Genomic DNA, 24,949 nt, shown 5'->3' on the forward strand with positions numbered 1-24,949 from the left:
ATTCATAGACAAGGACATGCGAATATCATACAGTTTTCATGTGTCACAAGGCATCATTGTCCTTTGGATGATCCCTTTGGCTATTTTCAAAAGGTCAAAACCATTCTTAGCTTGCGGGAACAGGTTGCTGCAGTTGGCCACCTCCTGATTTGTAGCGCCCCGATAACCCCGAGCCCCCGGCTTTTTGCCCCTGAGTCAACCCGATCCAACACTTCATTGAAACCAGACCAGCATCACACTGATAATGGGAACCGAAACTCCCCTCCCCCAGGAAATCAAAAAGGAAGAGAATTGTCGCTTATAAAGCCACACACATTTGCAAATGAACTATTTAGGAAAGAGGGAAGGCCATGGTCCCAATCTCTTGGTTAATTACAGGGTCGTTTTTGTTCTTCCTTGTTTTGAAGTTTGTATCACTGCTGCTGGGTCGCCCATCTAAACACGCAGCAGTGCCCACAATGTTATAAAACGAAGCAACTTCAGCCTCTTTTCTCCTGCGAACCTCCATGACAAAGTTCACGTGCAGGACATGCTTTGGTAGAAACGTCCATGGTTAGGGACGATATGTTGTTTGCTGGTTGACTGGCCCCTGGATTTTCTACTCCAAGACATGAATATGCGCTCAGTTATTTATTTATTTTTTCAGGAAACGCTTTATAAATGTAATTAACTGGCTGAATAACAAGTTACCTGCCAGTCACTTACGAACTGATGACAACCCAGTATGCGGGTGCGGTGATGAAAAATCTCCGTGTCCACTGCACGGCGCCTTTGTCCCACACCATGTGCGGAAGCTGCGGCCGCACACCTCCGAGTTTCTGAGAGCCCTGGGTTCATGCACCGTGTAACTGCCGTGCTGCATGCGAGTTCTTTTGTGTAGCCTCTACAAAAAGAGCAGGGTTACCTACATGAGGTGATGGCTGCACAGTGCCCATTCCAAGGCGCACTTGGCTTTCCTAAAACCTGGTTGGTGGTTTATTCAGGGGAGCACACAGAATTTGAGGGAAGGGGAGAAGTTTTCATGTCATTTCGTCCAGCTGTGCCCCAACCACAGTCCTAAAAAGCAATTTAGTTTTCATTTCAGGGGCTTGTATAGGTGAACTTGTCAGGCGTTATGACACCAGTTCTCAACTAGAGTGTCATAGCACGCATGGCCATGAGGTCTACTGCAGGCAGGTTATCACCGAAGAGTTACTGAAGCTCGTCGGGGTCACTCCATGGAGGCTGGTTCCTTGATAACCCCTTCCATTTTAACTCTCGCCTAGTCAACTCATAATTTTTTTTAATGTTTATTTATTTCTGAGACAGAGAGAGATAGAGCATGAGCGGGGGAGGGGCAGAGAGCATGGGAGACACAGAATCCGAAGCAGGCTCCAGGCTCCGAGCCCTCAGCACAGAGTCCAATGCGGGGCTCGAACTCAAAAACTGAGATCGTGACCTGAGCTGAAGTCGGTCGCTCAATCGACTGAGCCACCCAGGCGCCCCTCGCCTAGTCAACTCATAAACATGGGGGCCGTTTTCTCCCATTTTTTGTCTCACCTTTACTTGCTGAATAAAGTCTCCTGATATCTATCAATGTAGTGTCATTAGGAATATGGCACTAGGTCAGATATCTGTGGGTTTTTTGTACACTCTCCAGTTATGTTTTCCAGGGTAAATTGTAGGTGAGGAAGCCACTTCCAGGTTAAAGAAACAATGACTTATTTTGTCTGGACATACCGTTCCGTAAATATAATTTTTATTTGAGCTAAAAACAAAAACAAGGGGGAAAGGCCAGTGCACTTTAGAGAGTAGTCTTTAGTCAAAGAAATGTGATTTCATTGTGTAAAGGGAGGGAGTATTGTAATAGATCATATTATTAACGGATGCCACTAAGAATTGTGAACAATCAAAAAAAAATCAGAAAACAATAAAACATCCATTTTAGACTAATTTGTCCTAACCCCCAAAGTCCTTTAAAATAGAAGATTTGGGTGCTGAACCCAAAGATTGAAGGCACAAAGAATCTTTCACTTTTCAAATCCTTTGTTTTTAAGGAAGAACATTTTCTGATTTCCCCCACCCCCAGATTCTGCTTTTTTGACTATCTTTTAACACAGTGCTGGAACTTAAATATTAGTACAGTTATGCAGATTTTGCTTCTGCTTTTCCTGTGATAAAATAACCTATTTCCCCTGACATTGTACTCTGTACAAGGGTAATTTAAAAAAAAATTTTTTTTTGTATTTGTTTTTGAGAGAGAGAGCACAGGTTGGAGAGGGGCAGAGAGAGAAGGAGACACAGAATCCGAAGCAGGCTCCAGGCTCCAAGCTGTCAGCATGGAGCCCAACACAGGACTCGAACTCAGGAACTGTGAGATCAGGACCTGAGCCAAAGTTGGACGCTTAACCGACTGAGCCACCCAGGCGCCCCTGTACAAGGGTGATTCTTAAACCAGACTGTACATTCATTAGAGTCTCGGATTGCCTTCCATTAGAGGAAGAGCTAGGCCTAGAATCTGAAAATGTGAATTTGAATACCAGTTTGCTGTTTCTTAGTTGAATATGTCTGGATATGTTTCCTCGCTTATAAAAGCAAACGAAAAATTCAGAGGGTTTTTGGTAAGCATTAAACTACCATGTGAAAGTGCCTGACACCATGTTTGACATGTAGATACCTTGCCACTTATTTGTTTATTATTCATGTTTCTGCCACACCCCACAGCGTACATAATTTTTTTAATATAACGATTGCTCAGTAAATGAAACTTGACTTAATCTATGTAGGTGTTCGAGAGCTACTCGGACGGTTCATGGTGAACTGAGTCGGGATTACCACCAATGTTGAATGTTGTTTTCCTCTACTCTAAATTTGACTCTCTTGTCCAACTGGAAACGGACTCCCTGTGGGGACAAAGAACTTATTCTATATACTGAGGTGTGGCTAACAACCTTTGAAGGTTGAAAAACTGCCCCAGGGTCTCCTTGTCTTGTGGACCAGGCCTTTCTCTTACTGGGAGCTGCCACGTGTGGAATGAGAAAAAAAAAGAAAATCACAGAGGTCTTCCCCTACCAGCAACCTCTTCAGCATGACTTTTTCCACCTTCTACCTTTAGTTAGAACTACCCACAGCATTCGTGTAGCAGATAGAATTTGCCCACCTGGTTGATATACGTGCCACGGGGTATGGTCTGTTCTGACAAGGAAAAAGGAATCTTGTAGGAAATGCCCCTCACCTTTATACTCAGCTTTGAGGGGAAAAAAGCCCTTCTTTTGGACTCTGATGAGAGTCTGTGTTTTCAATTTCTTTTCTTTAAATTTTTTTTAAATGTTTATTTATTTTTGAGAGACAGAGACAGAGCATGAGCAGGGGAAGGGCAGAGAGCAAGGAAGACACAGAATCGGAAGCAGGCTCCAGGCTCTGAGGTGTCAGCACAGAGCCTGACGTGAGGCTCGAACTCACGAACCGTGAGATCATGAGCTGAGCTGAAGTCAGGAGCTTAACTGACCAAGCCACCCAGGCACCCCTCAATTTCTTCTTGATCAACATGTTGGTTTAAGGAGCAAACTGTCTCTTGTACTAGGTGATCTTGTCACCTTTCAACCTTTCCATCCTTCTGATCCTAGTTACCCCACACTGAAGGAGCTGGCTGCGAGAAGACCGGATATTCCCATTTATGTTGGAAACACGGAAAGACCTGTATTTTGGAATCTGAATCAGAGCGGTGTCCAGTTGACCAATATCAATATAGTGCCATTCGGAATATGGCAGCAGGTCAGATATCTGCGGTTTTTTCTATACTTCCCGGTTATGCTTTCTGGGTTGAATTTTAGGTGAGGTCACTTGAAGATTAAAGAAACAATAGCCGATTTTTGTCTGTGCATAGCGTTCTGTAAATACCGCCTTTATTTGAGCTAAGACATTTTTTCCCCCATTTACCAATGGTGTAACTCCATAGTATAGGATAATAATCTAGTTTCGGATGAAGGAGATTTCTTTCCAGAGGAGGTGACAGCTTTCTCGAATACTGAATTAGAAGCCAAACTGGCATACACAGTTGTTGCTTTTATTGTTAAATTCCAGGTAGACAAAAATCTTCGATTCATGATCTTGATGGATGGCGTTCATCCTGAGATGGACACTTGCATTATTGTGGAGTATAAAGGTACTTTCTTGCCCTCATCAATAACGAAAGAGAAAAATGCTCCTGGAAGGAAGAGTGATAACCATCTTCTACTATCTTCATTTCCCATGGAATAAAATGTATTCTGTCCTTGCCTTAGAACAGTGTGCTATCACTCAGATAATCTTTCCAAAGAACGTATACCAGTAATGTTGTCTATGTAGTGAGAGGTGCAAAGCTTTTTCAGAAGGCAACAGATATTCTGTATATTGCATATAGTAATTTCTTCAAACTGCCTTTATTGAATGTCTTACGTTTTGAGATTTTAATTCCAGTGCAGTTAACATACAGTGTTATATTAGCTTCAGGCACAGAATTTAGTGATTCAGCACTTCCATACATCACCCTATACTCAACACAGGTGCGCTCCTTAATTCCCATCACCCATTTCACCCATCCTCCCACCCATCTCCCCTCTGGTAACCAGGTTTGTTCTCTATAGTTAAGAGTCTGTTTCTTGGTTTCTCTCTCTCTCTCTTTTCCTTTGCTCATTTGTTCTGTTTCTTAATTTCCACATATGAGTTAAGTCATATGGTATTTGTCTTTCTCTGATTGACTTATTTTGCCTAGCATTATACTCTCTAGCTCCATCCATCATTGCAAATGGCAAAATTTCATTCTTTTTTTATGGCTGAATAATATTCCACTGTATGTTACACATTCATGAGTCGATGGGCATTTGGGCTGCTTCCATAGTTTGGCTATTGTAGATAATGCTGCAATAAACATAGGGGTGCATGTATCCCTTTGAATTAGTGTTTTTTTTTTGTATTTTGGGGGTACATATCCAGTAGTGCTGTTACTGGATAATAAAGTAATTCTATTTTTAGCTTTTTAAGGAGCCCTTGTACTGTTTTCCACAATGGCTACACTACTTTGCATTCCCACCAACAGCACAGGAGGGTTCCCCTTTCTCCAAATCCTCGCCAACACTTATGGTTTTGTGTGTGTGTGTGTGTGTGTGTGTGTGTGTGTGTGTGTGTGTGTGTGTGTTTAAGTTTATTCATTTATATAAACTTACATGTTATAAGTTTATAATCTCTACACTTGGCATGGGGCTCGAACTCATAACACCAAGATCATGAGCCACATGCTTCTCCAACTGAGCCAGCCAGGCACCCCTCTTGTGTTTTTTATTTTAGCCATTCTGATAAATGTCTTATTATCTGTTGAAATATTATCATGTAATCTAATCATGCACTTCTGCCTTTCATGTGGGAAGATGGCTTTACTGCCCTAACAATCATTGAATGGAATTTGTGGAAGGTTGAGATTTCTGTTGATCCCATCACACTTCCTCTGCATTCTTTGGGCTCAACATCTAGAGATAATTGACTGAGGAAGTAATCTGTCTGTGATCCTGGAGTGAAATCAAGCTAATTGTCCTCATGGGACATCCAGAACCCACCAAATAAAATCAAATAGGATGAATTTATTCGCTTGAAACCTGAAAACAAAAATGCTATTGAAGATTTCAGGTTTTCAAATCTTCCTCACCTTTTTCCTTGGATAGAAGTAATTCTTCTCTGATCAAATGAGTCACATTAAACAGACATACATGGGAGACTTTGTTGGCTTGGGAATTCAAACTGTATGATGTTCAAGATTTCACCCTGAAAACCCATCCCACTTTATTTTCCCACAGGTCATAAGATACTTAATACAGTGGACTGCACCAGACCCAATGGGGGAAGGTTGCCTGAGAAGGTTGCTCTAATGATGAGTGATTTTGCTGGAGGAGCATCAGGCTTTCCAATGACTTTCAGTGGTGGAAAATTTACCGGTAATATTTTATATCAGAGCGATGCCAAAGAGAGGCATGGTGCTTTGTTAAATGCTGTGAGAATAAACACAAAGATAATTAAGATATGGTTAAACTCCCCACAAGAAGTTTACAGTCTTACTGGGAAACCGGACTTGCAAAGCACAGACAGACAAACTAATGTTTCCAGCTCAAAATATGATGATGGAGCATGAAAGAAACATTAAGGCTATTAGGGTACATCTGAGGAATAGTCAAGAAAAAAATCATTTGGATCATTTTGATTCATGGTGTAGACCATAGAGCAGAGCAGGAAAGGTCCAACATTGGTAATCCAGACTTCAATGTTCTTGGAAGGTAGTTCAGAGCAGAGTGTGTGCCACTTGACGTAGGCGTGTCCCCTAGGCCCCACGGAATGCTCATACACGGGAGGAGTGCCGTCACTACAGGTGACGTTGCGGGGGTTAGGGAGTAGGGGCCATGGGGAGATGTCGGTTAAAGGTCCACCCTTCCAGTTATAAGAGGAGTGAATTCTGAGGATGTAGCGTGCGGTGTGGTGATGATCGTTAACAGTGTCGTTTTAAAATTTTTTTTTTTTCAACGTTTATTTTTTTGGGACAGAGAGAGACAGAGCATGAACGGGGGAGGGGCAGAGAGAGAGGGAGACACAGAATCGGAAGCAGGCTCCAGGCTCTGAGCCATCAGCCCAGAGCCTGACGCGGGGCTCGAACTCACGGACCGCGAGATCGTGACCTGGCTGAAGTCGGACGCTTAACCGACTGCGCCACCCAGGCGCCCCAACAGTGTCGTTTTATACACTGAAGAGTTGCTGGGAGAAAAGGTCCCAAAGGTTTTCACCGAACACACAAAATGGTAATTATGTGAGGTGATGGAGGTGTTAACTAACCTCCTTGTGATCATCATTTTGCAATACAGACGCATATCAGATCCTCACGTTGCATACCTTAAACTTCTACAATGTTATATGTCAACTCTGTCTCAAACCTAGGGGGAGAAAAGCGTAGGGTCCAAGGCAAGGCCTCTTCTGCTCTGAGTCTAGGGGTGGTACTGGGTTGGGATGGGAGAAAGTGTGTAAGTGGTATCCTCAATGCTGACACTGTAAGTGTGCAATATATGTCTACTTAGTAAATTAACGTTTGGTACATGATCTCTAGCAATGCGGCAGAAATATTACTTGCAGTCTGAAGAAAGCTTCTGTTCGGTTCCTTCCTTTCTTCCATAGGTCTGTATTCATTGCCCACCAGGGTGCAAAACCGCATGAGAGAGGAAGGTGCCTGTCTTAGGGAGTTAACTGGGGAGGCAAAATATGCCCATTAAAGGTTAGCTAGAATGATCCCATTCCCGTGTGAACATGTGTATGTGTATGTGTATGTGAATGAATACATGCACCCATTTCTAAAAAGGTCTGGAGTATACGAGTGCTGGTACGTCTGGGTTATGGGTAACTCATTTCTCTGTGTCCTTATCTGTGTTTATCAAATTCAGTAGTGATAACAATAGGAACAACTCCCTGATGCGGTGCCCTGCATGCTCTGGCCCTGCCTGATTCCCCTGCTTCCTTTCCTGCCTGTCTCCCGTTGCTTGCTATAGATCAGTCCACACCGACCTATCATTCATTCCCCAGTCTCAATACACCAAGTGCGTTCCTGCCCTGGGCCTTTGTATTTGCCCTTTCGACCCCCTGGAGTTCTTTTGCCCCTGATCACGTGGTCAGCGCCTTCTGTGTCTGTGTCTGGGTTTTATGACTCCAATGTCACCTTCGCCAACGGCTCTGTCTGACAGTGCCCCTCTACCCCACCACTCTGCCCCTTGTCCTGGTTTACTTTCTTCCTAGCTCATCGCCCTTTGAAATGACCTTATTTATGTCCTTGTTCATTATTTGCTTCTCTCACTAGAATAAATACTCCATGAGAGCAGGGGCCTGCTTTATCTTTTCAACACTGGACTCTCAGCACCTAGAACTGTCTGGCACGCAGTAGGTTCTCATTAAAAAAATTGGATGGGTGAGTGAGCGAGTGAACAGAGAAAACAACCTGTGGGGTAGGGGTGACGACCCACTCACAGAAGAGGGAATAGACTTAATGCACCTGGGGGAGCTGTGTTTTCATCCTCAGTCTTAACTGACTCCAGCATTCATGCTGTCAACCGCTGTGCACCTGCCGGAGTATGAGGGACACACGTTGCTTTTATAATCTACCAAAATGATAAAGTCATGTCCATGTTAGGAAAGGGTTAACACATACAGGAATTACAGCACCCTTAGAATGTGCATGCACACAAAGGACAGCCATGCATGCTGCCCTTTGTCTTCAGCTAGGGTCCCAGTGAGTTGCCATAGACAAGGAGAGAGTTCAGTGTCTTTGGCTGGTTTGGTAACATTTTCCTAGTAATAAGTTGAAATTTTCAAAGTAAAGCGTTTGGGGGCAGAGAGCACTTTTCACTCATGACACAGAGCTTTGTTCTGTTCCGTGTTAGTCTATCAATTTTAACTCCAGAAAGAGTTCTGCTTTACCAGAACTTCCGTTTTTCTGTGATTTCTGAACTGGGGAGATTCTAACCCAAGCCCTGTCATTGCAGAGGAATGGAAAGCCCAATTCATTAAAGCAGAGAGGAAGAAGCTCTTGAACTACAAGGCCCGGCTGGTGAAGGACCTACAACCCCGAATTTATTGCCCCTTTGCTGGGTATTTTGTGGAATCTCACCCATCAGACAAGTATGGCTGGACGTTTGGTACTACATTTTTATGCCTAAGTTAATGTATGCTGGATGAGTTGTTTAGCTGGGAATCAACAGGGAATGGGAATGAGTGAGTAGGAGCAGTCTAGAACTTGCTTCATAGGCTGCCTGAGAACACAGAGCATGAATAAAAGCCATGCTTGGCAGCTAGAATCCATTCAGAGAGATTGTCTCTGAAAGGATCCTGGAAAGGGTGAAGGCAACGGCTGTGGGCTGCGTACATGCCAGGAACTAACCTAGGACTTTTAGCCACGCCATTCGAATCCATCTTCCCAGGGATGCTGTGGGGTCGGTACTATTACACCATTTTTGCGATAGGGAATCCAACTCAGAGAGGCATGGGACTTGCACAGCCGGGCTGTTGGAAACGCTGGAGTTGAGAAGTGAACTCTGGCGCGCCTGGTGCCAAAGCTCTCTTCTCTTCACCACGCGGCGGCCCAGAGTAGAGAATCGTGTCCCCGTCACATTGAAGCTCCCTTCTCATTCTGGGGTATGTGAAATGGTTGGCGACTATAACTCTTGGTCTGGTTTTTCAACTGTGTTTTTGGAGGTCGGTGGCGTTTCTTTGAGAATGTTATTTAAATGTTGGGTCTTCAGTTTAACGGTGCAAGAATGATAGTCATTCGTGTCAGTACTGGGTCTTGCGCAAAATTCACTTGTTATAGTCACTTTGATACCAGGTCATCTTTGAAAGAGTCAGCAGCTGACTTTTAATAAGCGTTCTCTCAAATAGGAATATCTATCCCAGGGGGCTTTCAGATTTAAGGAACATTGTTTTTCGTGCATCTTAACCGCTGTCTTTAGATCGGATTGCCCTTCCTGGGAACTTGACTACTACCAGATGCCTGAGCTGGAGAAATGCTTTTTCTTTTCTCTCAAAACATAGACCCTTTGATAAGAAGGAAACATCCAAAATTTCCTATGAATTCCTAAAACTTCAACTAAACATTTGCAAGATCATTAATGTCCTTTGAGACATCGATTGGAGCTGCTAGGGCTGAGTTGTCCAATATAGTAACTACCCGCCACACGTGGCTGTGAGCACTTTTAAAGAGGCCTTGGTGCAGTTGAGGATTACAGAAGTTGGCGTCGATAGATCGATTGGGTTTGAATTATTTTTTCTATGCACCGATACGGTGTTGTAATGTGTTTTGTTGAATATGTTACGTAGAGAGCTCGTTTCACAGCAATACTTGTGTTCATTGTACTTGGAAATTCGATTGAACTAGTTACTATGTTACAATATATTTAACGTATTTTTCTAGCTTAAGGAAAAGATCTTAAGGAAAATAGGGACACGTTTGAACACGATTCAAGCCTCACATTGAGTGTGAAGCCTACTTAAAAAAAAAAAAGTGCAAATTTTTCCTGAAACAAAAAGAATGCTTGCCAAACGTTCAGGAATCATAGACAGAATCTGTCATCGTGACTAACATTTCTCTGATATTATACTGCATATGAACAAGCTACATTTAAAGCTCCAGGGAGAGGAAACATGTATTTGTGACTTAGTCATACAGGTTGAATGTTATATTGAAATTGAATCTTTTTCTAATACAATTCAATAATGATTTTACACATTTTCTAACATGAATCAATATGCAGAAGACATTATTTGTAATTGGCAGGAGTATATAAACTGCAAAAATTACAAACCAAATTTGAACAATGCTTTGTTACTGTTTATAATTTGCCACTGCTTTTCAATTTATGCATTACCCTCTTTGAATTCAGTGTCAATACTAATGAGTTTACCCAAGAGTTACTGAATTTACTAAACTTGGGCGATAAACTTGGGTAGTTTGAAAACAAATCCATTTTGCTTCAAAGTCAAATCAGTTCTTCCCAAGAAAGATGAAGCAGTTTTATCAACGTACATGTGAGTATTACATGAAAAAATATTTTTGGTGCTTGATTCACTTACTGAAAAACTTTTAAGCATGTTTGGAATAACTTGAACAAGAGAATCTACTCTTTCAACCGTAAGTATTATGAAATTTAAATGTTGATACAGTTTCTTGATGAAACGTTAGTGTTTGAATTGAGATGTACTCTGATCAAGATGTGTCCCATTGAGAAGAACTGTAATTACTGTGGCTAGAGAAATACTGTTTATTTTTCTAGTCCTCAATTGTGTTTTCTATAAGGAAGGTCCATGTACTTGAAATGTTACTGTGCTTCCCCACTCAGCAGCTATATCAGTTACGTTTTTAAACTTAAAAAGAAACCCAGATGTACTTTTTTCCCTAAGAACTTCTTACTTTGAAGGAGCATAGCCCTTATAAGAAATCTTTTGGAATCGCTGGATAAGCTTCGATATAAATTCAAAGGATGTGTTCGTGTATAAACATACACACCTTTTAAAAATGCATATGTCAAAAGCAATCTTATCACAAGAAACAGCGCCAAAGTAGGAATGAAATTTAGGAGGCTTTGGTAACACAGGAGACATGCCCATCTATTAGCCCTATTGATGCATGTTTAATCTGACCGACAGAGGATAGACATGAGTTGAATTAACGGAGGTAGACAGCAAATGAAGGACTTAGGGAACCAGGGAAGGGTTGTCGATGTCGAGTGAAACTTACACAGAACCAAGGGAATGGGCATCTCCAATACTGCTGGCAGTTGATGGCCCTCAGAAACTCCCCTCAGGTTTTCCCTAAATTCTTTAGTTTTCTAAAGAAAATAGAGTGATCAGTAGATAACTCTGTCTCACACTCAATCTTGGTATAGAGCTACATGGCCAGCAGTTAATGTAACCAAAACAAACTTCCCAGTACCTACTATGGTGGACATAGCACAAAGATTTCACTTAAATGGCGCTAAGATTCAATGTAGTTAAGAACCGGGATAGCCATCAGAACACACACCAGTTAATGCTGGATCAGGTCCTGAAGGCTCCGCTCCCACAAGCTTTAATCTTCTAACTGATGGAACTGAGAGAGAGAGCCAGGAGGTCTCAGGGTAGCAAAGGAGACACTCAGGAACTCAGAGAAGCAGCTTTTAACCAGCTGACACAGAACTACTTCAACAGTTTCACAACCGCTGTGCCTACCAGCTAAAGGTTATCTGTTCCTTAAGGTAATGGAGAAAGGGGTGGGGAAGAGAACCCGCTGTCATCCACAGCTGTCACGCCACATGGAAATACCTGAGGACTGAGAGACTGGACTGTGGTAATGCTTGCCATATTGTCACATAACTCACTGTCTTGGACAATGGTGGACATAGGTTCAAAGACACAAAGAGAAAGCATTTCTAAGTCCAAGAGAGTCTGTTGAAGAAGATTAAAACGGGTTATTCTACTGCTTACATATTCTTAGTTACGGTCACTCAGGTAAACAGTATCACCTCAGTGGCAATATTTGCCACATGACACCGTGGAAAGTTGTGAAAGCCACGCCAGCGATGAAGTATTGTAGAAGCTCCAGTTAAAAAAGAAGGAGAACAGAGCATTTCCTTATTTGGCTTAAATAAACACATTTCATGTCAAAGCTTGTGGCCTGAATGCAGATAAATGACATCCTTTGAGCTGATCTTGTAGTCTAAGGTGTGACCACAGAAGAGGAACCAGACAAGGTAATGGACATTTTAAGTGTCTTAATCTTTAAGCTAAATTTGAGAAGGAAAGACTTTTCCTGATGGCACCCACAAGGGCATCCCTACCTGAGAAGTTAAGAATGGAGTTGCCCTCCAGACTTAGGTTGGATCGGAAGAGGAAGGAGATGGTCTGTACCTGTGGAAAAACAGAAATTCAGGCAGAGAAAAATAATGCTTTAAACACAGAGGAACATTCAAGTAACTGTGGGTTCCTAATCATAAACCAGAATAATAAATCAGAAACCAGCAGGTAGTGGAAAAGCATTTTTAAGGTGCTTAAAGAAAAGAACTGTCAACCCAGACTATATCCAGTGAAAATACCCTTCAGAAATGAAGGTAAAATAAAGACATTTTCAGATGATCCAAAATGAAGACAATTCATTACCAGCAGACCTACTTTAAAAGAAATGCTAAAGAGGGGCACCTGGGTGGCTCAGTCAGTTGAGCATCTGACTTTGGCTCGAGTCATGATCTCCAAGTTCCTGGGTTTGAGCCCCACATGGGGCTCTGTGCTGACAGCTCAGAGCCTGGAGCCTGCTTGAGATTCTGTGTCTCCCACTCTGCCTGTCCCTTTCCTGCTCACACTATCTCTCTCTCTCTATGAAAAAATGAATAAACATGAAAAGAAAATGCTACAGAAAGTTCTTTAGAGGAAAGGAAGATGGTACTAAAGAGAAACTTGGAATTTCAAGAATGAGAGAGAGAGCTACAGAAATGGTAATAACTGTCTGCTCTTTAAGACATTTTTTCCTAAGTTCTTTAAAAAAAATGTTAACCAGTTGAAAGCAACAATTATAACATGGTCTGATGGGATTTTCAATGTATGCCGGTGTGATACATAAGACAACACTAACATAAAGGGCCCTGTGTAGTGGAAAGTTTTTGACATTCTACCATAAGTGCTACAACATTTTTAAGTAGACTGGAAAGTTAATTATGTTAATTGCAATCCCCAGAGCAGCAACTATAAAAATCACACAGGGGCTCCCGGGTGGCTCAGTCAGTTGAGCATCCAACTTCGGCTCAGGTCATGATCTCACAGTTTGGGAGTTGGAGCCCCATGTCGGGCTCTGTACTGACAGCTCAGAGCCTGGAGTCTGCTTCGGATTCTGTGTCCCTCTCTCTCTCTCTCTGCCCCTTCCTCACTCATGCTGTCTCTCAAGAATAAATAAAACATTTAAAAAATGTTTAAATCATACAAAGAAATGTCATCAAAAACTCAATGGGATCAACAAATTCAGTTAAGCTGCGGGATACAAAATGAACATACAAAATCAGGGTTTTTGTATACTAATGACAAATTATCTGAAAAAGACATTAAACAATATCAATAGCACTGAAAATAATAAAATATTTAAGAGTAAATTTAGGCAAGGAGGTGAAAGATCTCTACACTGAAAATATAACACGTTGATGAAAGAAATCAAAGAAGATACAAATAAATGGAAAGATAATCTGTGTTCATGGATTGGAGGAATTAATATTGTCAAAGTGTCCATACTACCCAGTGTCATCCCTATCAAGATTCCACAGGCATTTTTTACAGACATAGAAAAAATAATCCTAATATTTGTACGGACCCACAAAAGACCCCAAATATCCAAAGCAGCCCTTAAAAAGAAGAACAAAGCAAGAGACATCATACTTCCTGATTCCAAGCTATATTATAAAGCTACAGTAATCAAAACAGTATGGTATTGGCATTAAAAACAGACACATAGGCCAGTGGAACAGAATCAACACCTGAGAAATAAACATTTTGACAAGGGAGCTAAGAATATTCACTGGGGAAAAGACACTCTTCATTAAACGGTCCTGGTAAAATTGGATAGTCACATGTAAAAGAATGAAACTAGACCCCTGTGTGACACCATTCAAGAAAATTAATTCAAAATATATTAAAGAGTTACATGTAAGACCTGAGACCATAAAACTCCTAGAAGAAAACATAGGCAGTAACCTCCTTGACATGGGGCTTGGAGATGATTTTTGGATTTGACAACAAAAACAAGGACAACAAAAGCAAAAATAAACAAATGGGACTATATTTAAAAAGCTTTTGCACAGCAAAGGAAGTCATATGCAAAATGAAAAGGCAACCTATGGAGCAGGAGAAAGTATTTGCAAACCATAGATTTCATAAGGGGATAATACCCAAAATATATAAAGAAGTCCTACAACTCAACAGCAGAAAATAATCCAATTTCAAAACAAGTAAAGGACCTGAATAGACATTTTTCCAAAGAAGACATTCAGATGGGCAACAGGTATGTGAAAAGGTGCTCAATATCACTAGGCATCAGGGAAATGCAAATCAAAACCACAAGGAAATATTACTGCACACCTATCAGAATGACTATTATCAGAACCACAAAAAAATAAGTGTTGGAGAGGATGTGGAGAAAGAACCCTTAGCACTGTTAATAGAACGTAAATTAGTGCAGCCACCATGGAAAACAGTATGGAGGTTCCTTAAAAAAATAAAAAATAGAAAGACTGTATGATCTAGCAATTCCACGTCTGGGTATTTATTTAAAGAAAATGAAAGCACTAATTTGAAAAGAAATGCACCTCCAATTTCATTGCAGCATTATTTATAATAGCCCAAACCAAACAGGAGGTAACCTAAGTGTCCAACAGTGGTTGAATGGATAAAGAAAATGTGGTATTATGGAATACCAATAGAATATTATGCAGCCATACGAAAGATGGAAAACTTGCTATTTGTTACAACATTGGATGAACCTTGAGGACGTTATGTTAAGTGAAATAAGTCAGACAGAAAAAGATAAATACCATATTATCTTACTTATATGTCAAATCTAAAAAGAAAAAGAAAAAAGGCCACCCAAACCCAAACCCTATAAAAAGATTTCAGAGTTGCAGTTAGTAGAGAGACGCAGGGCTTGGGGTTGGAGAATGTGATAGAGATAGTCAAAGGTGCAAATTTCCAGTTATGAGTAAATCATGAGGATGTAATCTTTAACACAACTATAGTTAACACTGCTGTACAGAATGCTCGAAAGTTCCTAAGACAGTAAACCCTACAAGTTCTCATCACAAGGAAAAAAACTTTTTCATGTATTTTTTGTATCTATATGAGAATGTGGAGGTTAGCTAAACTTCTTGTGGTAGAGAAATAAACATGGGAAGATCAAGGACAAAATTTTAAAATATTCTAAAGTATAGTTCTTTCTTATTTATTTATGTATGTATTTATTTATTTAGAGACAGAAAGAGAGGGAGGGAGGGGAAGAGAGAGAGAGGGAGAGAGAGAATCCCAATCAGGCTCCGTGCTGTCAGTGCAAAGCTGGGCGTGGGCCTCCATCTCATAAACTGTGAGATCGTGACCCGAGCTGAAACCAAGAGTCGGGATGCTTAACTGACAGAGCCACCCAGGTGCCCCTAAGTACGTTTCTATAGTGCCAATCACTAATCCTAATTATTAAATGCAATATTTTTAAGCATCTTACCCTCGGGGATACTTCATCTGTCAATAGAACCATCTTGCATTAAGAACAGTGCAATATGATGATGACGGCTTTTACATTATCGTAAACATGTGCTAACTTAGAAAAGTTTTTAGAAAGCACCAACTTCAGAATTCAGTTTACAAATATAGTTTAATGGATATTTAAATTAATATGTTAATTTAAATGTCAAATGATATGTCAAATGCCTTCTCTGTGTCTACTGAGATGATTATATTCTAGTCTGTTAATGATTGGCTTTCATATGTTAAACCAATATTGCATTCCTGGTGGAAGCCCTTCTTGGTAATGATGCAGTATAATTTGGCGGGGGTGGTAAACTATATATAATGAAATTTGGCATTTACACCATTTTTAAATGTGCAATTCAGTGGCATTAATTACATTCACAGTGTTATGCAATCATCACTACTGTCTATTCTAAAACTTGTTTTTTCATCTCAAACAGAAACCCCACCCATCAAGCAGTAACTCTCCCTTTACCCTTCCCTCCATTTCTGATAAAATCTAATCTACTTTTTGTCTCTGTGAATTTGCCTATTGTGGATATTTCTTATAAGAAAAATTATAAAATATTTGTCTTTTTTGTCTAGCTTATTTCACTTTGCATAATGGCTTTAAAGTTCTTCCCAGTTGTATGAGAATTTCATTCCTTTTTATGGTTGAATAATATTCTGTTGTGTGGATACACCACATTTTGTTTATCCATTCTTCTGTTGGACAAGTGAGTTGTGTCCAACTTTTGACTATTGTGAATAATGATTCAATGAACAGTGGTATACAAGTATCTGAGTTCCTATTTTCAATTTTTTGGGATATATACCTAGGACTGAAATTGCTGGATCTTATGGTAATTCTATGTTTAACTTTAAAGAACCTACCAAACTGGGGATGCCTGGTGTCTAGTTGGTTAAGCGTCCCACTCTTGATTTCAGCTCAGGTCATGATCTCATGGTTGGTGGGATTGAGCCTCTCATTAGGCTCTGTGCCATCAGTGGAGCCTGCTTGGGATTCTCTCTCCATCTCTGCCCCTCCCCTCCTTTCTCAAAATAATAAACTTAAGCCAAAAAAGAAAGTCCCAAACTATTTTCCATAGTGGTTGCAACATTTCATGTTCTCACTAGCAAGGTGCAAGGGTTCCAGTTTCTCCACTTGCCAACACTTGGTTCCATTTTTTGGATTATATCTATTCTAGCAGGTGTAAAATGGTAACTCATTATAGCTTTGTGTTGCATTTCCCTAATGACTAATGTTGATCATTTTTCATGTGCTTATTAACTATTTATATATTTTCTTTGCATAAACATCTATTCAAGTTCTTTGCTCATTTTTTAATGTTTATTTCTGAGAGAGAGAGAGAGAGAGAGAAAGCAAGTGTGAGTGGGGGAGGAACAGAGAAAGGGAAACACAGAATCTGAAGCAGGCTCCAGGCTCTGAGTTGTCAGAACAAAGCCCGACCTGGGGCTCAAACTTCTGAACTGGGAGATCATGACCTGAGCCAAAGTCAGAAGCTTAACCAACTGAGCCAGCCAGGCACCCCTTTGCTATGGGAAATAAGCTTAGGAATTCCTTGAGCCTGCACTGATGGGTGAATAGGCATAAAGAATTACAAAGCCATAGGATGCTCACACCCAAGCCTGGGTAAACAAGATTAGGCCCCCAAGATAGAGTAGAGGAGGGCAAAGGCCCCCATACAAAGGTATATGAGGTAAGCAAGATTAGGTATTCAGGGTGAAAGCACCCCCCAATTTAGTGCTGTAGCAGAAAGCTGCTTTCAGAGGAGGAAAGGACCAAATTAGGTAAACAAGTAAATAGGACTATAGACTGCTGCACTGCCGGTGAAGCTGCCCAGATCAGAGATGATTAACAAAAGAAAAGGTGCCTTGTTAACCCTGAGGTCATGTGTCCCATCTGTCTCCTCCCCTAGGCTAGCTAAGATAAACAGAGGTGGTGTCTCATGCCCCTGTAAGCAACCTTCTACCCAGCCACCTGGTGCCAGGATTTTGTTTTGTATTAACCCAAACCCCTAAACCCTGAATATCTTCAAGACCCCCTTTCCCTCATGCCCATGAGTTAATGTTCACAGTTTCATTGTCTGTTTGTGCACGTCCATCACCATGTTTGTAAGCCTTCTGACCCTAATAAAAATGGGGCAAGGACCCTTATTTGGGACTCTTGGTTTTTCCCGGACGTTAGCCATCTCTCACATTTTAATCCTGTGTCTGCTTTCTTGCTAGACAAGAAAGAACTTCAGAGTCTATGACATTTTGCTCATTTTCAAATTGGGCTATCATGATTGAATTGTAGGAGCGTTTAAATATTATATGGGTATTAATCCCTTATCAGGTGTGTTATTTGCAGATATTTTCTTCCACTCTCTACAGACTCTGTTTTCACTTTCTTGATAATAACCTTTGATGTACAAAAGTTCTTCATCAATATGAAATCAAATCTGTTGATTTTTCTTTCATTGCTTATGCTTTTGGTGTCATGTCTAAGAATACATTGCCAAATCCAAGGTCACAGAAATTTATTCATATGTTTTATTTGAAAAGTTTGATGGTTTTTAACCTTTATATTTAGGTTGTTAATCAACTTTGAGTCAATTTTTGTATATGGTGTGAGGTAAGGGTCTGAATTAATCTTTTTTGCCTGTGGAAATCCAGTTGTCTCTGGACAGTTCTCTCTGTGTTGAAAGATATGGGCACCCTTGTCAAAAATCAGTTACCCATAGGTGTATTCGATGTTCATTTCTGGACTCTTAATTCTATTATATTGGTCTATATGTCTATTTTTAAGCCAGTGTCACACTGTTTTGGTTTTTCTAGCTTTGTAGCAAGGTGTTGGTCCTCCAACTTTGTCTTTTCCAAAATTGTTTCAGCTATTCAGGGACCCTTGTATTTCCATATGAATTTGAGAATCAGTTCCATTCCAGTCAACTATCCCATTTCTGCAAAAAAGGCTGATTGTTTTGAGGAGTATTGATATCTTAAAAATAATAACTCTTCAAATCTGTGAATATAGGAGGTCTTTTATTGAGTTCTTCTTAATTTCTTTCAGCAGTGTTTTGTAGTTTTCAGTGTACAAATCTTTTACCCCTTCGATTAAATTTATTCCCAGGTATTTTATTCTTTGGGATGTTATTGTAAATGGAATTGTTTTCTTAATTTCCTTTTTTGGTTGTTCTTTGCTGATTTACAGAAGCGCAACTGATTTTTGTTTGTTGACCTTATACCTTGCAACTTAAAAAAATTTTTTTATTGTTTATTTATTTTTGAGAGAGAGACAGAGAGAGCACAAATTGGGGAAGGGCAGAGAGAGAGAAGGAGACACAGAATCTGAAGCAGGCTCCAGGCTCTGAGCTGTCAGCACAGAGCCTGACACGAGGCTCCAACCCACGAGCTGTGAGATCATGACCTGAGCCAAAGTTGGTTGCCCAGCCAACTGAGCCACCCAGGCGCCCTTACCTTGCAACTTTACTAAATTTTCTTATTAATTTTATTAGCTTTCTTGTGTATTCTTTGGTTTTCTATAGATAGGGTCATGTCATTTGCAAATAAAGTTTTACTTCTTTTTTTTCCAGTTAGACGTCTTTTATTTCTTTTCCTTGACTAATTTCTTTCACTAGAACTTAGAGTACTATTTTTAATAGCAGTAGTAAAAGCAAGCATGCTTGTCTTGTTCCTGTTCTTAGGGGGAAAGCTTTCATTCTTTCACCATTAAGCATGTTGTTAGCTATAGGTTTTTCATAAATACCATTTATCATGTTGAGGTTTGCTTTTATTCCTAGTTTCCTGAGTGTTTTTTATCATGAAAGGGTATTGAATTTTGTAAAATCCGTCTTCTGCATCGATTGAGATGATTGTGTGCTTTTTTCCTTTATTCTACTAATGTGGTAAAATACACTTACTGATTGCCTTATGCTGAACCACCCTTGCATTTCTGTGATAAATCCTACCTGGTCATGGGGTATAATCAGTTTAGTATGCTGTTGGATATTGTTTGCAGGTATTTTGTTGAGGATTTTTGCATCTGTGTTCATAAGGGATATCAGTCTGTAATTTTCTTTTGTTGTAACATCTTTAACAACTTTTTTTTTTTTGAAAAAGTTGACATATTAGTTTCAGGTGTACAACATAGTGATTTGATAATTCTATACATCACTCACTGCTCACCAAGATAAGTGTAGTTACCATCTGTCACCATAAAACATTATTATGATATTAGTGACTATAGTGCCTATGCTGTACTTCTCATCTGCATGACTTACTTATTTTACGGCTGGAAGTTTTAATCCCGTCACCTACCTGCCTTTGGTATCAGGGTAATACTGACCTCATAGAGTGAATTAGGAAGTGTTTCTTTCTATGTTGAGGGGAAAGTTCGAGAATGAGGATGTTTTCTATTTTCTTCTTGAGTTGGTTTAAACACTGTGTGTGTTCCTAGGAATTTTCCCATTTCACCTAAGTTATTTGATTTGTTGGTGTTCAGTTGTTCATAGTATTATCTTATAGTTCTTTCTGTAAGGTCAGTAGTAGTGTTTCTCTTTATGATTTTAGTTATCTGTGTCTTCTTTTATTCTTTGTCTAATAAAGATTTGTCAATTTTTTTGAACTTTTCAAAGAGCCAACTTTTGGTTTCATTGATTCTCTCTACTGATCTTTTTTTTTTTTAATTTTTTTTAACGTTTATTCATTTTTGAGACAGAGAGAGACAGAGCATGAATGGGGAGGGTCAGAGAGAGGGAGACACAGAATCTGAAACAGGCTCCAGGCTCTGAGCTGTCAGCACAGAGCCCAGTGCGGGGCTCGAACTCACGGACCGTGAGATCATGACCTGAGCCGAAGTCGGCCGCTTAACCACTGAGCCACCCAGGCGCCCCTCTACTGATCTTTTTTAATACAGATGTTAGAGCTCTCAATTTTCCTCTGAGCACAGCCTTTACTACATTTCATGGGTTTTGTATTTTGTATTTTTGTTTTCATTTTATCACTAAGTATTTTCTCACTTACCTTGTAATTTTGTGATTTATTGGTTAAGAGTGTGTTGTTATAGTCACTATTTAATTATCTCTCAATGAATCTGTAGGTTCAGTGCAGTACCCATCAAAATCCTGACAGAATTTTTTGTACATACAGACAAGCTAACTATAAAACTTATAAGGAAAAGCAAAGGAACTAGAATAGCCAAAACAATTTTGAAAAAGAATAAATTTGGAGGGCTCACGCTGCCCACTTTTAAGACTTGCTGTAAAGCGACAGTAATCAAGATAGCATGAGACTGATGAAGGGATAAACACATGGATCAGTGGAGCAGAGAAGAGAGTCCAGAAATAGATCCACACAAATATAACCGTTGATTTTTGACAAAGGTGCAAAAACAATTCAACAGAAAAGAGAGAGTTTTTCAGTAAATATTAATAGAGCAATTGGACATTGACATGCAAACAGTGAATCTCGATTAAGACCCCACATTGTATACCAAAACAATAAGTCAAAGGATATCATAGACCTAAATGTAAATGTAAAACTATAAAACTTTTAGAGGAAAAGGCAGGAGAAAATCTTCATGACCATGAGTTAGGCAAAGACTTCTTATATATAACACCAAAAACAATCCATAGAGAAAAGTTTAATATATTGGACTTCATCAAAATTAAAAAATCTTTCTCTGTGAAAGATACACTAAAGACCATGAGTAAATATTTGCAAATCAAATATCTGACTAACAACGTGTATCCAGAATCTATAATGAACTCTCAGAAACCAATGTCAGGAAACAATAATATGTGGATGCGACATTTGAACGGATACTTCATCAAAGAAGCTATATAGAAGCAAATCAACATAAGAAATGATGTGCTCGTATCATTAGCCATTAGGAAATACAGGTTAAAACCACAGTGAAATAACAAACTTTTGAAAACGGACAGTAGCCAGTTATGGTAAGGATGCAGAGCCACGGGGCTTTCACAGATGGCTGTTGGGAAGTCCAACTGGCCCAGCCTTCTGGAAAACTGTTTGGCTGTTTCTTTCAACATGCATTTATCACATGACCCAGAAATTCCATTCCTGGGTATTTGGCCTAAAAAAATTAAACTTTTATTCACACCCAAGCTGTACCCAGATATTAATAGCAGCTCTATTCATGATTACGAAGTCAACTCAAATATCATTCACAGGTGAGTGGCTAAACAGACCACGATGTCTACATCACGGAATACACTGCAAAGAAAAGACTGATAACACACAACAACATGGATGAATCTCAAAGGCATCATACTAAGTGGAGAAAGTCGGTCTCAAAAGTTGACATCTTGTATGATTCTGTTGATAAGGCATTCTGGAAAAGGCAAAACTATAGGGGTAGAGAACAGATCAGCGGTTGCCAGGGTTTGGACTAGGGGGAAGCGTTTGACTGAAACGGGGCAACCCGAGAGAGTTTTGAGGGGTGATAGGACCGCTCTGTATACTGATTGCGGTGGCGGTTGCTCACATCTGTACATGTGTTAAAATTCACAGAGCCATTCTCAAAAAATAAAAATACTGAATGTAAATTGATTTTTTTTAATTAAAAAACAAACAAAGCAAATAGTTATTCCTAACACCTTCAGCCATGGTAGTTAAAACTCGTGTATTTGTTTGAGTCATGTTTGTGATACAGTCAGGTTGCACATTTTTTTTTAATGTTTATTTATTTTTGAGACAGAGAGAGACAGAGCATGAACAGGGGAGGGGCAGAGAGAGAGGGAGACACAGAATCTGAAACAGGCTCCAGGCTCTGAGCTGTCAGCACAGAGCCCGACGCGGGGCTCGAACTCACAGACCGTGAGATCATGACCTGAGCCGAAGTCGGACGCTTAACCGACTGAGCCACCCAGGCACCCCCAGGTTGCGCATTTTATGGCACCCATAACCCCTTGGAAAAACAATATATATAACTTATCCATGTTGTCGTATTGGAAGCACAGTTTTATTTTAAATACTACTACCTTATAGATTAATTTTGTTTTTATAAGATTCTGTAATTATATATAAAGCTTATTTTATCCTTAGTACATGCAGTGACTCAGCCTCTTACTGCAAGATTGTTTTCATGAGCAACTACAAGCACCATCTGCTTTGTGACGAGCCTCTTTGTCCTCCCTACCGGGAGCATTCTGTGAACAAAAGACAGACGTGTGCAGACAGGCAATGCATATGTCATTGTACCAGTTTGCTGGATATTACAGAATTATAAATTTATTATAAATCTATTGGATAATAAAGAAACCAGTCCTCAAGATGAGTTTTCATAACAGTAATCCTGTAGGGACCAGCCGTGATTTCTCCTCCATTACAGGCAGCACAGCACCATAGAAGAAATCATGCACATGGAATTTAGGTCTTCCCTCTATCATTCGTTAGAAGCAATTATTTGACTTTTCTAGGCTTCATTTGTGTCATCATTAAAACATGACTGTTCTCACTTGAACGTTCCATGTTCTCGGAGGAACTATCGGCACATGTTTAATCACGTCCTATTTGCTGTGTTTAATACATCCTATCGCAGATGTGTTTCCATTCTTCCCACCTTCTTGTGGAATTATATAGCGACCCCATATCTTCCTGATCTTTCTGTAAAGACTGACCTAAGATTAAAAAGTCATTTCCTTTGATCAGTACTGTTCATTATGCATTCATTTATCATTTTCTGAGCAGCACTGGTCTAGGTACTGAAAAAGCAGAGATAAACGATAGTGTTCCAGGCGATCGTCTCCTGGAAGAGAAAAACCATCATGATACAACACGAAAAGTGTAGGACACCTGTGTGTTTAGGAGGCAGTGGGGGTCAGAAAATGAGCACCGGGTGAGACGGTGAGGGTCAGTTTCGAAGTAGGAGTAGACACTGACCAGAAAAGACAGTAAGATGCTGAGATGACAGAGCTCAGTAGAGGGGACTAAGGAAGCTATGTGAGGCGTGGTGGGAGAAACCAGGAAGCCACACAGTGAACAGCCTTGTGTCTTCCACGGCAAGTGGCTTGGATTTTTATCTTGAAGGCATGAGGAACCCAATAAAAGAGTCTGATGAGGAACAGCGATGTGATCAGAGCGGGGTTAGGTCATGTGTCTGTGCGGTGGGAAGGGAAAGGGCAATACTGATCCTAGAGACCAGTTTGAGAACTATGACAATAATCTAGGTGGGGATGGTGAGTGACAGTGGGGAGTGAGAAGGGAATTCAGATTCCAGAGGCATTAAGGAGACTGAATTCCAAGAATGTGGAGAAGAACCAGATGTCGTGCATACTTGATTACAGGACACTTGGCTGCTTAAAATGCTGCCTTTTAAAGTTATGGCAAGCCACTCTTCTGTGTGTAAGCAATGGACAAATGTTGCTCTCAGCGCTCGCGGTACCCCTCAGAGGGCAGCACCTCGGTATTGATTTTATTATTATTTTAGAGAGGGAGACAGGGAAGCATCAGGAAGTGACAGAATTTTGTGAACACCACACATTGTGTTTTAGGAAGAGTAATCTGACAGTATCATGGTTTGGAGACAAGATGGGAGGCAGAGAGACCAGGCAGTGAACCATCTTGAGACTAGAGGTCGTAAGAAAAGACAGAATGGTGGCAACTGCTTTGAAGTGAGTTCTACCCTGCTGGAGGTTCATTAATGCCAGTGGGAAGGGAAAAGCTACTCGCATCTGTGGGTGGAGTGCCGTCTTCACTCATATCTGCCGAATGGATTCCAGGGTCGTCAGGTGATGTAAGTCCCCTGGTGCTGTAGAAATCCAGGTGCTTACATATGTTTTGTATTTGTCGGACTAAAATTCTGTATCCAGTCTAGGTGAGCGGGTTGTAGCTCAAGGAGGTTAAATTCCCTTTAATAGAAATGTCCGTCTATATAACCCGTGTCAGGTGAAACACAGGGACAAATCCTTTTTCTCTGGATCGCCCCTTCTCTGCCCCAGCCCCACCACCACCTTCCCATATGACCCTGAAATGGTGATTTCCAGAAAGATTGTGGTTTGGAATTAAATTTGGGAGATGGTCGGCTCGGCTCGGTAGCACAGTGAGAAGCTAGGTGTCAGGAAGGGCTATGACTGAAGGTACGTGTGCTCCACAACTGAGGTTCATTTCTCAGGAGGCTGGAAAGTCCAACATCAAGTTGCAGATTCAGTGTTGAGTGAGCGCTGGC

The 24,949-nt window shown here is 40.5% G+C and overlaps 1 protein-coding gene across 7 annotated transcripts in view; it reads left to right on the forward strand.

Moving 5' to 3' along the window:
• LOC112853426 (cytidine monophosphate-N-acetylneuraminic acid hydroxylase) overlaps positions 1-24,949 on the forward strand; it is a 126,868-nt gene that overhangs the window by 83,937 nt on the left and 17,982 nt on the right. For all 7 annotated transcript variants that reach the window (XR_015250973.1, XM_086706102.1, XM_025916962.2 and 4 more), the window contains 4 exons: positions 3,606-3,753; positions 4,063-4,144; positions 5,808-5,945; positions 8,523-8,658. Coding sequence is in view for 6 of the 7 variants with exons in the window: in XM_086706102.1 (XP_086562228.1) it covers positions 3,606-3,753; positions 4,063-4,144; positions 5,808-5,945; positions 8,523-8,658 (504 nt within the window). In the remaining variant the exon portion in view is untranslated. The remainder of the gene's footprint in view (positions 1-3,605; positions 3,754-4,062; positions 4,145-5,807; positions 5,946-8,522; positions 8,659-24,949) is intronic.

Source organism: Puma concolor, chromosome B2 (assembly GCF_028749965.1).
Source record: "Puma concolor isolate L17-30 chromosome B2, mPumCon1.1.hap2, whole genome shotgun sequence".
NCBI lineage: Eukaryota > Metazoa > Chordata > Mammalia > Carnivora > Felidae > Puma > Puma concolor.